The sequence below is a fragment of the Alternaria rosae genome, assembly GCF_020736505.1.
Source record: "Alternaria rosae strain MPI-PUGE-AT-0040 chromosome Unknown BKA58scaffold_2, whole genome shotgun sequence".
NCBI lineage: Eukaryota > Fungi > Ascomycota > Dothideomycetes > Pleosporales > Pleosporaceae > Alternaria > Alternaria rosae.
The window spans coordinates 2135874-2151146 of NW_025763571.1; the positions used below are offsets into that span (position 1 = coordinate 2135874).

Here is a 15273-nt window from a genome sequence, read left to right on the forward strand (position 1 = left end):
GCGCAAGATCGAGTTTGGATCTGACATTTTCCGGCTGTGCGTTAGAAGAATGCAGCGAGATGCATTGGCATGTGGAGAACGGGTGGGGAACGTGCGCGGCTTTGCTGCATGGGTGCTGTGACAGTATTGTCTTGGCGTGATGAGCAGGCATTGGGCATATACGTGCATCGAGAGAAGTGTCCAGAGCGCTGGGCTCGAAGTCGTCACCAAGGTTTGATAGCTTTAATCAGTGGCTCACAAGCGTGATGGGAGAGCCCTCCATTTGCATGGGCTTGCTCTTGGTCGTTGTATTGTCCCCGACATCTTGATATTACCCCTACCAACCGCTGATGGAATGCAACAATGCACCGGCGCAACATCAGTCCTCATACGGCCGTACCACAGTATCAGCTTCCCCAACCGTACATGCGCATGTCCAAATTGCCGTCACAAATACCGACTTGATCATTTGATGGCAGATCGCAGTCCTTCCAGCAATTGCACCAAGTTGCCGACCAGCGGCGGAGACGGTTCTGACGCGTCATGGTGCGCTCGAAGCAGTTGTGTCAAGCCGTCCATGACCCCACAAACATCACTCAGTTGGGTAGGATGTTGTGATCCGGAATTCTTGATCGCTGGTATACCGCGATCCAGGGTGATGAACTTGCGGGCGCTCAACGAGTCGTCCCCGTTGAGAACAACAGCCGAGTCAATCTGTTCCACTGTCGTGGACCGTTTGAGAAAGCCGTAAACCCATAGTATGAGTCCCGCATGATACACAGCAATGGCGTTGAAGTTACTGAGAAGCGCTTTCGGTAGCACCTCAGCTGCGCGCAAGATCTGACCAGCGTGCCACAGCGATTGACGAGCTGAAGGAGTCTTCGCCCAATCTTGAAGGCCAGGATATGCGCTGCGTGCTTCCTCCTGCCCTTCAATACCTGCAAAGAGCTGAATGTCGTCGAGAGGCGCGTTGAGATGAACTAGCATGATCTCCAGCGTTATCTCAACACTCTTAGTCATGGGAGGCGTGCTGAGTCTGAAATCTTCGAGCTGCTTTGTGAGCTCTTGGTAGCGCGACGATAGGATGAGGCTATTGGTTGAAAGCGACTGTGACCTAGATGTCAAGGCGCACATCTGACGATATTCCCATATCGGACCCCACATCATATAGAGATATGTGGAGCTTGCATAGTCATGCTGAGCGAGGTGCTCCAGATCCAGAAGGCATTCGGTTGCTGATGGTCGCTTCGCAGTTACTGAAACCATATCCAGGTACGCCATTTTCCAATTTGCTGCCGATTTGGCCTGCCATAATGGGCTCGGACTCGGCAGAGGTAATTGCATCTCCGCGTACGAAAGCAGTGGTGGCTTGAGTAACGCCATCGATGACTGCCGATCAAACTCGAACGCGCGATGAACCAAGCGGAGGAAGGACTCCTGGCTAACCCAACTTAGCCATTTGTCTTCCAAGACAGAGCCCTGGTCGTCAGGAGACGGATTGATCTCCTTCCAAGTCGACCGACGAAAGCGACCACCGCGGCGAAGCATCGTCATTAGCGGCTGGAGAAAGCTCTCTGCAATCTCCATCTTCCGGCTGATGCCACTCCACATGCCGACTTTGAGTTGCAGCAGGAACGTCTGCAGATGTTGAAGATCCCTGATAGCTGTGTTGTCTTCTTCGAATGATTTTGACTGCCCCAATCTGGAAGCCTCATGCAGAGCGTAGCCTAGCTTTCGCAAGGATATGTCAGGGAGAGTGGCAGCCCCCGCAGACACGACAGAAGCAAGCAACTCCGGGTTCAGCTTTGAAGGAGAGAAGGTGGGAAGGTGAAACCACGTGGGCGCGTCTATCGATGGCGAAGAGAGGAAATACTGGATCAGGCCATCCAGCAGCTCCATGCTAGGAAACGCCGATGCAATACGTTTGACGTTTTCCGGGCTACATGTGCCGAGCACCAAAGCCATCAACCGGTCGCGGCTGGCACGCGGTAGTCTAGGAACGTAGTCAGCAGAGATCCAGTATACGTTAATGCGGGTCTGCACTTACTTTTCTGCCACGACGCGGCGGTGTGTGAAGTTGGAACGTCTATAACCGTCCTTCTCTGTATCTGGGACAGCCAAGTTGACTTGTTCCGCAGTGGGGTTCCTGGACCGCTGGGGAAGATAACGCCAGATGCTCTGCTTGAATGCTTCCGCCCTTACTGGAGTGGTATCAGTCTCGGGTAGGGGTTGCTCAGTGCCATGGGCGTCCGTAGATGGCGTATCAGCAGCGAACGGGACCTGGAAGTTGTATTGATCAAGGAGACCGAGATCAAGGTCGGTCAAGCCAACATCTAGATCAAAACTGAGGTCCATGATACCTCGTGGAGTTGCCTGGCCAGACAGAAACGCTTCAAATGGGGGCATGCTGCGGAAGTAATCAGGCAAGAACGGATTGTGTCCTGGCGTGTTATCAAAGTGCGCAATCGAATTATCGAAGAAGGGCATAGATGCGCTCGGGTCTTCGTAGTTTTGGTTCATCGCAACAAGGCCAGCGCCGTTGTTGGGTGGTGGCTGCATGTCGCCCATACTTGCTGTCCTTGTCTCGAGGTCGCCAGAGGCTACGGAGTGTCGGTGCATTGTATTCGCGTCGGTAACGACTAGAGTCGCATGGTTGTGAAAAGGGTCTGGAGTCTCTGAGGTCGTAGATGCAGATGTATCGATGCTGCCGCCGTGAGGCGGCAGCGATGAGGGGTAATCGAAGCCATTCGACAAATCGAGCAGATCCTGCGCCGCATGAACTGCATCAATTTCATGTATGTCGTTTTCGTCTGTAACCGGGGTTTCAGGTACCCGGCAGGGTATCTTCTTCTTCTTGCATCGACTGCATGGCTTCTCGTCTTCGCATCGAAGGTGGCTTTGGGAACAGGCTTCACAGGCCTGAACGACTCTGGTATCGCGGGCGATCTCGCGCTTCTGCCGCTTGCTTGCAGGCTCTGTGTCGTGATTTGTTACATGTCTTTTGAGCAGATCTCTGTAGCAAGTCAGCGGAGTAAGACGTTTGCATGCAACAAATCACTTACATTCGCGCAAAGCCTTTGGAACATACGGGGCAAATGTAAGGCTTAGATTTTGTATCTGTCAGTGATGGATTAGCATGGCGGATGGGACATGGTGAACATCATATGCGAACGAGATGCTAAAGACACGAAAATGCAGTTCTTTCGGCGCGGGTCAACAACGCGAACGCGTCTGACGCCATTATGACGGCCAACTAGCTTCAATTTCAAGTAGTCAGGCACACATTGACGGGACCACATTGTTCACTAATTCTAAAAAAGCACTTACGGGCCCTCACGTGTCTCGTAAGGTGATCCGCTCTCGTGAAGGACCGTTTACAGGTGCTACACTGGAATAGGCGTGGTGGTTCGGCTTCTGCACTGGCTAGCTGGGCATTTGCTGAAGTCGGGGCAGACTGCATGCTGGTGTGCTATCGGGAGGCTTCGAGGAACGGTGGCATCGGGACGGAGGAAAGTGGAGGGAAGCTGGAGATAAGGTTGTGGGTGGAGAGGAATGCGGAGATCGACAGGACACGGGCGCGCCTTCTTCCCCTCGGCTAGACGCTCGGCCTCTCCTCGAACCATCTCCACATCACGACTTTTGCCGCCGTAAGCACCTGGGATTGCCTATACAGTGTTGATCATAATGGGTAAAGCTTCCAGTGAAGCCGCGTGTTGGACACGACGTTTGCCAAATCGGCCGTGTAATATCAATATCGCGACGAGCGTCCGCCACAAACCTCGCGACACGGACATCTAACCTGATCATCTACTATCTTGGACATCCATTCTAACTCATTCTTCGGCTGAAACAACACATCGCAATGGCTCCACCAGTGCACTTCTTCTCGCATGGCTCAACAATGATGCTGGGCGAGGAATCCCAATCCGCCACCTACTGGAAAGCCTGCGGCGACGAAGCTCTCTCCCACGGCTTCAAAGGCGTAATAATGATGGGCGCGCATTGGGACGCCCGCGGCGTAAACCGCATCGACGTAGCCATGAACCCCAAGCCCATCAAATCCCCCGTCGCCTACGTCCACCCCCGCAAATACAAAGAGTACGAACTCGTTCCCGATCTCGAGAGCGGAAAGAAGTGCATAGCAGCGCTGAGGGAAAAGGGCATCGATGCGCGACCGAACGAGACCTTTGACTGGATCCACGACACGTACTTGATTCTCATTAGGATGTTTCCTGAGAAATGTCCACCAACGACTCTCATCAGTATGAACTCGAGGTTCGACCCACATCTGCACGCGCGTGTGGGTAACATCTTGGCCAAGTTCCGCGATGAGGGCTACCTTATCATCGGCACGGGTGGCGCGGTCCACAACCTATACAGGAATCACTGGGCACAGATGCTGAGATACTCGGACAACTTTGCGCAGCCCTACCCACCAGAGGCTCCGATGCTGGAGTTTCGCCAGAGCGTCGAGGATGTCTTTGTTCGTTGCTGTAGGAAGGACGCGAAGAAGGGCAGTCTGACTCGTGGGATTACAAGGTTGATGAAACATCCCATGTACAGGGATGCGCATGCCACGGACGATCATTATATGGCGGCGTGCTTTGTGGCTGGGGTTGTTGATGGGAGCAAGAGGGATGGGGACGAGTGTGTGCTTGGGGCTGAGGATTGGGAGTTGGTCAACATGTGCAACAGCCAGTTTACTGTTGGAAGATGGGAGTGAAAGTTTGAGTTGTATATATATATCCAGTTCCTTCTTGTTGCGTTCATGATTATTATGATATTGTCTCTCCTAACAAGTTTGCGATCTCACATCCTGCCCCACTTGCAGACTTGAATCAGCGCTGTTCTTCATCATTAGTGTTCCGTATCGTGTGGCTATGCTTATGCAAGTTATGATGGATACATGATACTACTGTAAGGGTAGAGACAACTTGATGTTACGATGTATGAACTGATGAATACATGATACTACTGCAAAGGTAAGAACAAGTTGGCATTATGATATCTGAACTTTCATTTCAACAACACATCTACTGATCTATTTAGGTGGTACAATAGGCAGAGTGACATAATTCACAGCCTTCTCGCTGAAATGCAAATGATTCCACCCAGCAAACTTCTCCTCACTCCTGTCTTCTGGATGGTTATGCTGGAAGATACCGCTACCTTGTGTATCCCCGCTGCTAATCTCAAACACGATCTTGCCACCCTTCTCAACGATGACGTTGGTCGGCCAAACCTCCACATCCACTGCGTATACGTCACCGGGTATAACGGGCTGCACGTCGGTGCTGAAGTAGTCTCTCCATGGGAGGTATTCGCGGTGCTTCGGGTGGTCTGGATTGGTCTTGCGGAAGCTGACGCGCAGCCAGCCCTTAGCGAGAGGAATTGGGTCACCTGCTGTGCCGGTGTAGTATACCTCTTTTCCTTCGGGCGAGATGTAGCGTAATGTGAGGAAGAGGTCGATATCGGAAGGAGTTACGCCATTGGAGTGAGCTGAGAGGGAGACGTTCAGGTGTGCGACGATGTGGCCGGTGATTTCAGTCTCCTCCTGGAATGGCGCAGTGGTGAACTGGAGAAGCGAGGGGTTGTCGAGGGTACCGAGCGCCTCATACGACAGCTTCTGCGGCCTATTGGTGATGGGCTGGACTTGCGTCAAAGTTTGAGATGGCGTAAGGTAGAACTTCGAATAATGAGTTCGTGCAATGGGCCACTCGTTCTCCGTTCGTCTCTCGTACACCTTTTCTTTCTCGGCGTCGTTGAAGCCAATGTCGCCTTTGCGTAGGACCATGTCAACAGGAGGAAGCTTGCCTTTGACAGACCACCCAACTCTGTCATCGCCCTTGAGGAAAGCATCGAGGAAGCTTCGTTGTATCTCTACTTCCTCCTTGTAGTAGAAGGGCAAGTCATGCCTTCCTGTGATCATCCTTAGGTACTTGAACTCTGAACCAGCATGTGCGTAGCCTTCAATGTTTCCGCGAAGATGGAGCAGAATGCCACCCCAATTGCCGACCGAGAGCAGCGGTACTTCGATGTCACTCATGTCGTACTCTTTGCTTGCGTAATATAATTCGTCGCGGAACTTGAACTTGGCGGTATCGATCGTCTGGTCTTGTCGGTTCTTTGCGCGCACTTCTTCAGAGAGGTCACCATCGACGGTATCTGGTCCCCAGTTACGTTCGGCACGACCTGGGCGACCATATTGGTTGGTAATGACTTGGCGATTCCTGGAGATTGATGAATTAGCATTGGATATATAGCAGATGGTCATAAATACTCACCACCAGAAATCGATGAACTTGTTGCTCAAGATACCGCCGTGGCGGCATCGATCACGGTAGTAGTCGCTCATGCCCTCCCAGGGAATAACAGCCGCCAGTCCCTTGGGCTTTCGTGCCGCCACACGCCACTGGGACCCAGCGTAGTAGCTGATGCCGAGTAGACCGACCTTTCCAGACGACCATGGCTGCTCAGCGGCCCACTCGACAACATCGAAGAAAGCCTCGCTTGTTCCTCGCGACATGGTGTCCAAAAAGCCTGGAGACTGGCCCAAGCCGCGTTCATCGGCGCGCACGATGATGTAGTCATGCTTCGTCCAGAAGCCTGGATCTGGCGTCTCCCATGCTGAGTGATCAGAATGGTGTTCGGGGTTGACTTCGGCGAATGATTTTCCGTGGAAGCTGGAAGTGTTAGCTATTGCATATTCACACGAAGGATATCCATCCTGACTTACTCCTTATAGTGAATGTCTTTCCCATATGGCCCATACGTCACCAACACAGGGAGCTTCGTGCCCTCTTTCGTGGATTTGGGCCGGTACACGTTGCATCGAATGATGCCTTTTGATGATGTCTTCAGCGGTACTGCGACATTCTGCTCGTATAGGTAGGGAAACGACGACTCGTCAATCGAGTAGGCGTCTTTGATTTCTAGCTGGTCAGACATTGTGTGTATTTGGTGCTTGGAAATGAAGAGACATACTGTAACTATCATTTGGATATATACATCATATTGCGACGCGTAGTGGGTGCTTGTGCCGACAACGCGCCGCGGGCAAGGCGCGGCAGTGTTCGAGGGGCACTTTCGGAATGTGGAGGTGCCACACCCCCATTGGCGCGTTACCTAAGTAGACCTCGCAGACACGCGAACAGATGAACCATGCCTTCTTGCAGACGCAAAATCTGGCATTGAGTCTGTGCTCGTACGAGATTTTGCCTTTCGTTGCCTCGGGAGGCATGTTTAACAGGCGTCCTACTGGCTTTCGCTGGTCGCATCACTATTCTCACAAGACAATCGGGAATCATGATGGAGGAGTTCGTCATTACTACAAGCGCAGCATATCTTGTACGTTTTCAGGATCTGTCCAGTTGAGGCTTCACATGAAATGTCACAGTTTTGGGCGAGGCGATATAGATTCGCGACGGTTTATTTCATCGCTTTGTGTATTTCAAGTAGCAATGCGACTACGACGACGCTGGAACACCCTGCATGTTCCCGTAGTCCTCCTTCAGTACCTCACCACTGACTTCTACTGGTTTGCATTCTTGAAGCACATACATCATGCGTCCCCATGATGTGGGACTGGTATTCCTCCAAGCGTGCATCGTGCCTCTCTGAATCGCAACGTCTCCTCTCTTCATCAACCTTGTCTCTCCCGAATCCAGCACCAATTCCATCTCGCCTTCCAAAACGACACCGTAGTCAAGAGAGACTGTGCGATGCATAGGTGAAAGATGACCAGGTGCTACGTCAACAAAGCGTAGCACTGTTCCTCCTGAAGCGACCAGACCTGGAGGTGACTCGAGGTAAGGCTTGTAAACCGCGAGGTCGGCATCTTTGTTCAGATCAACGGGAAATCCCTTGGTAACGTATCCAAGCCTGAAGTCGGCATTTGGAATGTGGTCGACTTTGGCTTCTTCTGGGACCGCGTTGGAGAAGATAGCTTTCTTGGTGGTGGGATCGTGGGTTGTGATGAAGCGGTTAACCTTTGGAAGGTCGTTGACGATCTGGGGCTTGGAGGCCATGTTTGGAGGTGATCTGGGGATATAGAGAGGTAACTGAGTGCAAATATTTCTGAACTGTAATGTATGAATAGGAGTGCTGTGTGTAACTTGAAAGAAGATTCAAGAATTGATGGTCAAAAACATTCAAACACGCGTCGCGCAGAACTCATCCACAGGCTCCCGATGTGGAGGGCAGGGACCCTGGATCCGCTATCTGCCGGCGCAGGCTCGGTATATCCCGTGCGGGGTCCTGCGTAGTGTACGGGCTTCCCTACTTGTTTTGGATATAGCTGTTGATGAGATACATGAGGATCTTTAGTATGAAGTGTGATGTGAGCAACCGACAAAGACTGCCGCTGCTTGGGAGCGAAGATGACGCGTGTCCCGCTTATCGATTGACCGACGCGCTTGCCTACTTCTGTGCTAGACCGAACGCATGCTAGCTGGCCGACGGTCCAAGGTTGTCCCGCGAAGTCTGAACTGGACGCGATGAATAGCTGCATCAACGCCAGCCGGATAACCATGGAACGCTCAGTCTCCACTATCTGCACACTTGAGACCTTTGCCGTGTACAGCTCCGGGCATAGTAGCTTACGGGCACAGATGGGATGTGGAGGAGCAGTATCCGAGACGGTAATCCCCACCTACACACTGCCAGTCGCGAGTTTAGGTCCGGGTAAAGGTTGGTAACTGTAGTCTGGGATGGTGTTGCGAATTGGAAATCATCTGTCTCTTTATGCTAACACATCGACCGAAGCACTGATACCAGCACACTCTAGACTCACGACACAATGACAGACAATTACGCTTCGCACTTCGGTGTCAACAACATCCCATACGGGATCGCAAGCTCTTCGAAGCGCTCCACACCACAATGTGCCACACGCATTGGCGACGAGGTCATCTTCCTCGCAGAGCTTGCGGAGCATGGATCCCTCAAAGCCATCTCAGCACCGCTGTCCTCCATCTTCCGCGAATCTACGTTGAACACATTTGCCGCGCTGGGAAAAGACATACAAAGTCAAGTACGCTCGGCAATACAAGAAGCATACAAGAGCAAATCACACGCCAATTTCTCAGAGAGCATCAGCGATGTCACCCTCCATATGCCAGTCAGCGTCGGAGACTTCACAGACTACAGCGCTTCCGCGAACCACGTTCTGAATGCGGGAGAAGCGGTGCAAGGAATTCGTGCCTACCCACCTGCTTTCAAAAAGTACCCCGTGGGCTACGCCGGCCGGTCGAGTTCAATCACAGTCTCAGGGGCACCCGTTACAAGGCCTTTGGGCCAGTTCATCGAGGACTACACTGTTCCAGACAAGAAGATTATATTTGGGCCGTCACGAGGCTTGGACTACGAGATGGAAATCGCCGCCGTCATTGGCAAACCTGTCCAGTCTGGAACGTATCTTAACGCGAAGGACGCGGATGAGCATATCTTCGGACTAGTCCTGCTGAACGACTGGAGTGCGAGAGATATCCAAGGCTTAGAGATGAATCCGCTGGGGCCTTTCAACGGAAAGAACTTCATGACTTCAATCACCCCTTGGGTCGTTACGCTAGAAGCATTGAAGTCCCACGAGGTCTCAGCCCCACCTCGCATGGAACCAGTAGCTTCTTTCATGGACGATCCCAACAGCATAAACTACAACATCCAGCAGCTTGAAGGTCAAATCATCCGAAACGGTACACAGACCACGACCTGCAAGGTTGGCTTCGAGACAATGTACTGGACCTTCAGGCACATGTTAGCGCACCACACTATCGGTGGCTGTGGACTCCGGACGGGAGATCTGGTAGCTAGCGGGACAGTGTCGGGCGAACAAGAACATGAACACGGATGTTTGCTCGAACTGACGAAGAATGGCAAGGCTCCAAGCAAACTGAGCGACGGATCTGAGCTACGCTACCTCAATGATGGGGATGAAGTGCGCTACATAGGTGTTGTTGGAGACGGAAGCACAGGTGTCGGGTTTGGAGTATGTATTGGCACTGTAAAGCCCGCCCGGAAGGTTTAAGAGCTTTCGGATGTAAGTAGGCTGAGCAATTGTGGTCTCCAGCCTGGGTGGGTTCACCAATGGTTGGGTTGGGCCCTAGTCAACAATTGGTCGACAAGCGTGGTACAGATGCGAGTGGCTGCATACTACCACCAGAGAGATCATTGAATTCAAGCCTTCCAATGAATCTTCGGTCCTTCATATGGGCCTTGCACATTGGACCCTAAGTATCTCTAGCCACACGAATCCCAGCCTCGTGAGCTTTCTCGCACACAGCCCTTGAGTTTCAGCTTTCATCACACCCTTTGACGCTCTCGAATATTGCATCTTCAATTCTGCGTGAATTCTCCTCAATCCATTACAGTTTCTCAACCACACGGAGGCCTAAAGAGATTGTTACACATGTGCTTCGCGCACAGCCCAACCATCTGCAGGGCTGAGCCAGCTTTGGACTCTGAGTAAACACAGCAACCACAACCATGGCAGAGTGAGTACGATACTACCTTACTTGAAATGTTGCTGATTTAGGAACAAGTATCAACATATCATCCAGATTCTTTCCAGCTGACCTGCCGGATCTACCATCGAAACTCGCGTTCGGGAAACGTTTATCCCACAAGTTTAAGCCCAAGAAAGGGAAACCCAAGCAGTCGATAACCGATTCTTCTCCCGTCACGCCTGATGCCAACTACCTTCAAGTTACACCGCCAGTGTCTTGCGCGCGAGAACCGCATATCGCCGACCACGTGCGCACGCGCCGGATTACGTCACAGCCTGCCCCACGATCGCTTCTACAGGCCTGTCAACAATCACAACAAAGCGAAGTCGTCCAGCCTGGAAGAAGCCTTAGCATCGCTTCGCTCGTGCTTCCCGAGCCACACCTTGTATACCCAATCTCCGCGCTGCCATCTTCCTACGATCCTGTACCATCGGATGAACAAGGCAATGTGCTCCGGCTGCATATGAAGGAACCTCCACAGTTGACAGTGATAGACGCGCTCACGGAGCAGTGGGGGAAGCTGCGAGTGCCGAATGTACCACTGGCATCTACTGAACTGCCAACGTCTAGTAGTTCAACAAACTTCTCACTTCCCCTCCACTCTTCCAACTCTACCAAAACCGTAGCCGCCAAAGCAGCATGGAACAGGATGGCGGTCTCGAATCCCATCTTACCAAGCTTTCGAGACGAGCCGCGTCTACAAACGACACATCCGGGTGCAGACCATCCTCGTCAGGGCCAGACAAATAGAGATCCTATAATGATCGACGATGATAGTGAACTTGATGCGACTGCAGCCTCCAACCGCCCTACAGGCAATTTCGAGAACACCAATTTTTTCCAATCGGGCGAATTATCACGCCAGTCGTTAAACCGACGACGAACTCGAAAGGCAAGGTTCTTACGAATGAGACCTGACCACCGAAGTCGATGTCCTGATACTTCGAGCGATAGCTCTGAGGGTACACTAACACCCGATAGCTCGGACAGCCCGGATAGTCTGGAGTTTGACCCTGCAGCTCGTGTTGCACAATTTGAAAACGAGAACCCAAGACGACCTACTAGATGCACACACGGGCGAAGTTCTCTCCATGTAGATACAGACTACGGGGCGCAAGAAGAGCGAGACCGTCTGCTTGCTGAGCACCTGCAGATGCAAGAGAATGCGGCTTATCGGACGACAGCATCGCGCGTTACGGAAGTGCCTGAATCATCAGTATCTCAAGCTTCGTCTCCACGGGTACCGTCTCAAAAGAGTGGACGATTGGCCAGTCTGCGGAGGGCCATTACCAACATTGGTACACGAGAGCATCCTATCGATCTAGACTCCGAATCCGACGAACCCAAAGTTGTTGGCCCTGAAAGGGCGCGAATCCAAGACTATGTCGCACTGTATGGAGAGCCCATGGATATTGATGGTGTGTCGCCTTTCCACCAATACAACGCAAGGGCTGTCGATACACCACAGACTGCAAGCACCTATGTAGATGAGAGGACGCACCTGCGGAGTCGTGATTGCGTCGTTTGCGGCGATAGCGTTCACGTTGCCGACCTACCCTCTCTTGCTGAATGTGATCATCGACCAGAGACGTGTGCGGACTGTTACTCGGGATGGATAACCGCGCAGCTCCAAAGCAGTAGCTGGCGCGAAGCCAAATGCCCAGGGAACAAGTGCAAGACTGTGCTGTCATACCATGAAATCCGGCTATACGCGCAGCCGGAGACATTTCAGCAATATGACACATTCATCGCCCGAGCAGCTTTCAGCGAAGATCGTATGTTTTACCATTGACGATCTGGACTTTCAGCAGCTGACAATGACACAGCTAACTTTCGATGGTGTCGAGCGTGCGACTCCGGCCAGATCCACATGAGCGGTGTCGAAGGCAACATCTTCACATGTGTAGCATGTGGGCACAAAGTATGCATCACCCACGAGAACACATGGCATGAAGGCGAAACATGCGAGGAGTTTGAATATAGGTCTTCTGGCCGGAAGGAGCGAGATCAGAGAGCGCAAGAAGAAGCGAGTCTCCAAGCGATCGGGAAGCTGACCAAAAAGTGCCCCGGTCCTGGATGTACTTGGAATATCGAAAAGAACGATGGTTGCGACCACATGACTTGTGAGTTCCGCGTTCCTTTAGACACCTCGTTTGCTGACATTCGCAGGCTCGAAATGCCGCTTTGAGTTTTGCTGGATTTGTCTTTGCAACTACAGCAGCGTCAGGCGAGTGGGCAACTCGGCTCATACGACGACATGCAAGTACCATACAGGAAGACTGGCGTAGCCGTGGAGGGCAGATGGGATATTATTGTGGCGGACTTTGTACTCTCCCTAAGCACATGGCGGTCCCGGGGATTTTCTGGCATCGTTTAGCTTTCATGGTACTTTTCAACGATCACGACATCGTTACACTCTTTCAAAGTCCATGTCGGGACGTCAGGCCTTCCGCTGCGAAATGACATCCGTATAGAACGTATTTACCAGTAGCGTCCCATGTTGATGTCACGGACTCGGTGTTCATGCGCTCCGATTGGCGCAAATTACCCCTAGCCCTGAGCAACTCCCCGAATTCATACTAATTGTCAACAAACACAAGGACTTCACCGCCGCTTTTTGTGCCATTGGTGACTTGCGCTGTGTGCTTCGCCTTTATGATCGTGCTGTGACGGCATTTGCACCTTTTTCAGCGGCAGTTCTTCTACTCCATATTTTGTCATCACTGCCAAAAACTCGGCTTCATCTTTTTCGATTCTGAACCCCTTGAAACAGCGCGTCGCCACACCCGCACCTACAGTAGCCATGTCTATGCGAGTGACGCGATCACAGGCCGGCAAGACGCCCCAGTGAGTGAATACCAGTCGCGCATGCACACTGTGCAAACACGTGCATTAGTTGCTGACATGCATAACGCAGAAAGCCTGACCGTCCTGGCTTTGTCGAGACCCCCGGGCGCAGAAAGTCGCAACGCAAATCGCTTGCATCCGATGTCGACGGCGAATACGAATCGACGCCTGAGCCAGAGAACTTCTTGAAGCCTCTCCGATCTGGCGACAGCGACGTGAAGCACGAGGTCGAGGAAAAGAGCAATGGCCATGCCAACGGAAATGGACACGCGAACGGATACACGAATGGACATACCAATGGCAACGCAAACGGGCGCACAAAGAGCGAAAAGGAGATTGTCGAACTGGACTACAAGATGGAGGCGGAAAAGTTCTTCTCACCAAAGGACAAGTCCGGTCTACACGAGTTCGGAGGCGCCATTGGTATGGGCAGCATGATGATCTGCTTCCCAGCGCTCATGTACTACATGTGGATTGGAGCGACCTTCTACGACGGCAAATTCCCTACACCGACCGAAGGCCAGAGCTACGGAGACTTCTTCGGACATATGTGGTATCTGGTAAAGACGGAGGCGTTCCCAAACAACAAAGCATGGCAGATCTACTGGTTCTTCGGACTCATGCAGATGGCCTTCTACATGCTCATGCCGGGTGTCTACCGCAAGGGCAAGGCGTTGCCTCATCTTGGTGGAAAGCAGTTGGACTACTACTGCTCGGCTATGTGGTCTTTCTACTCTAGCGTTGTCATCATGTTGACTCTCCACTTCACTGGTGTCTTCAAGTTGTACACTCTGATTGACGAGTTTGGCCACATCATGAGCGTAGCCATCCTTTCAGGCTTCCTCTGCTCGACAATCGCATACGTCTCAGCCCGCGTACGCGGCGCCACCGTTCGGATGACGGACAACCCCATTGTCGACTTCTTCCTCGGCTCGGAGCTCAACCCCAGACTGTTCGGTATTCTGGACTTCAAGATGTTCCTCGAGGTCCGCATTCCGTGGTTCATCCTCTTCTTCCTTTCGCTCGGTACCTGCCTGAAGCAGTACGAACAGTATGGCTACGTATCCCTAGAAGCCATCTTCCTGCTCTTCGCCCACTACCTGTACGCCGGCGCCTGCGCAAAGGGAGAGCACCTCATCATCACAACCTGGGATATGTACTACGAGAAACTCGGCTTCATGCTCATCTTCTGGAACATGGCTGGTGTACCTCTGTCGTACTGCCACTGCACCCTGTTCATCGCCAACCACCACCCTTCTGAATACCAGCTCCCAACCTGGTTCACCGCCCTTCTCACCCTCGCCTACCTTGGCGTCTATTACGTCTGGGACACGACCAACTCACAGAAGAACCAGTTCCGTCAGGAAGAGCGTGGTGTTGTCGACGAGCGCACCACGTTCCCCTACTTCAAGTACGGACGTATCGCCAACCCCAAGACCATTCAAACATCCCACGGCAACAAGATTCTGGCTGACGGCTGGTACGGCAAGGCGCGCAAGATTCACTACACATGTGATTTGTTCTTTGCAATCAGCTGGGGTCTCATTACTGGCTTCAGCAGCCCGTTCCCATGGTTCTACTCCGTGTTCTTTGCGGGTATGATCATTCACAGGGCGCTGAGAGACATTGAAAAGTGCAGAGAGAAGTACGGTGAGGCGTGGAAGGAGTATGAGAGGCAGGTGCCTTATTTGTTCATTCCGGTAAGTCCAGCATGTCTGATCTTAAATGGGTCGTCGCTAACACACCCGCAGTACGTGTTTTAAGTACATATGGGACCGTCGTTTTGATCTTTTACCATCTCGCGCGTCTTCAGACACCTTTTGCTCGACGGACCATTTTGTAGTATACCATAGCATTCTTCTCGCATTTCGACGGTCGTGACTAGGGCGGGATAGCATTGTAATGGTTGTAATGGCAGTAATGGCAGTAGTAATGTATGATGTAG

General features: G+C 52.2%; 7 protein-coding genes across 7 annotated transcripts; 4 read left to right on the forward strand and 3 right to left on the reverse strand.

The window, feature by feature from the left end:
* Positions 1–306: 306 nt before the first annotated feature.
* On the reverse strand, positions 307–3520 carry BKA58DRAFT_92581 (uncharacterized protein). The gene is made up of 4 exons (XM_046176211.1): positions 3307–3520; positions 3042–3096; positions 2027–2992; positions 307–1972 (listed from the first exon to the last, which is right to left on the reverse strand). The coding sequence occupies exons 1-4, from the start codon at positions 3437–3439 to the stop codon at positions 445–447; spliced, it is 2682 nt and encodes an 893-aa protein (XP_046029115.1). The 5' UTR covers positions 3440–3520; the 3' UTR covers positions 307–444.
* A 104-nt stretch (positions 3521–3624) lies between these two features.
* On the forward strand, positions 3625–4879 carry BKA58DRAFT_376877 (aromatic ring-opening dioxygenase family protein). The gene has a single exon (XM_046169559.1). The coding sequence runs from the start codon at positions 3842–3844 to the stop codon at positions 4700–4702; it is 861 nt and encodes a 286-aa protein (XP_046029116.1). The 5' UTR covers positions 3625–3841; the 3' UTR covers positions 4703–4879.
* A 141-nt stretch (positions 4880–5020) lies between these two features.
* On the reverse strand, positions 5021–6927 carry BKA58DRAFT_306974 (X-Pro dipeptidyl-peptidase protein; the record flags this gene model as incomplete). Its single annotated transcript, XM_046167139.1, has 3 exons — positions 5021–6209; positions 6264–6662; positions 6716–6927. The coding sequence occupies 3 exons, from the start codon at positions 6925–6927 to the stop codon at positions 5021–5023; spliced, it is 1800 nt and encodes a 599-aa protein (XP_046029117.1).
* Positions 6928–7385: 458 nt separating this feature from the next.
* Positions 7386–8340, reverse strand: BKA58DRAFT_376879 (cupin domain-containing protein). Its single transcript, XM_046169560.1, has one exon. The coding sequence runs from the start codon at positions 8004–8006 to the stop codon at positions 7446–7448; it is 561 nt and encodes a 186-aa protein (XP_046029118.1). The 5' UTR covers positions 8007–8340; the 3' UTR covers positions 7386–7445.
* A 133-nt stretch (positions 8341–8473) lies between these two features.
* Positions 8474–10264, forward strand: BKA58DRAFT_376880 (fumarylacetoacetate hydrolase FahA). Its single transcript, XM_046169561.1, has one exon. The coding sequence runs from the start codon at positions 8777–8779 to the stop codon at positions 10001–10003; it is 1227 nt and encodes a 408-aa protein (XP_046029119.1). The 5' UTR covers positions 8474–8776; the 3' UTR covers positions 10004–10264.
* A 535-nt stretch (positions 10265–10799) lies between these two features.
* Positions 10800–12966, forward strand: BKA58DRAFT_376881 (uncharacterized protein). The gene is made up of 3 exons (XM_046169562.1): positions 10800–12256; positions 12308–12693; positions 12749–12966. The coding sequence occupies exons 1-2, from the start codon at positions 10945–10947 to the stop codon at positions 12667–12669; spliced, it is 1674 nt and encodes a 557-aa protein (XP_046029120.1). The 5' UTR covers positions 10800–10944; the 3' UTR covers positions 12670–12693; positions 12749–12966.
* A 318-nt stretch (positions 12967–13284) lies between these two features.
* BKA58DRAFT_309700 (ergosterol biosynthesis ERG4/ERG24 family-domain-containing protein) lies at positions 13285–15091 on the forward strand (the record flags this gene model as incomplete). Its single annotated transcript, XM_046167263.1, has 2 exons — positions 13285–13328; positions 13399–15091. The coding sequence occupies 2 exons, from the start codon at positions 13285–13287 to the stop codon at positions 15089–15091; spliced, it is 1737 nt and encodes a 578-aa protein (XP_046029121.1).
* Positions 15092–15273: the final 182 nt, after the last annotated feature.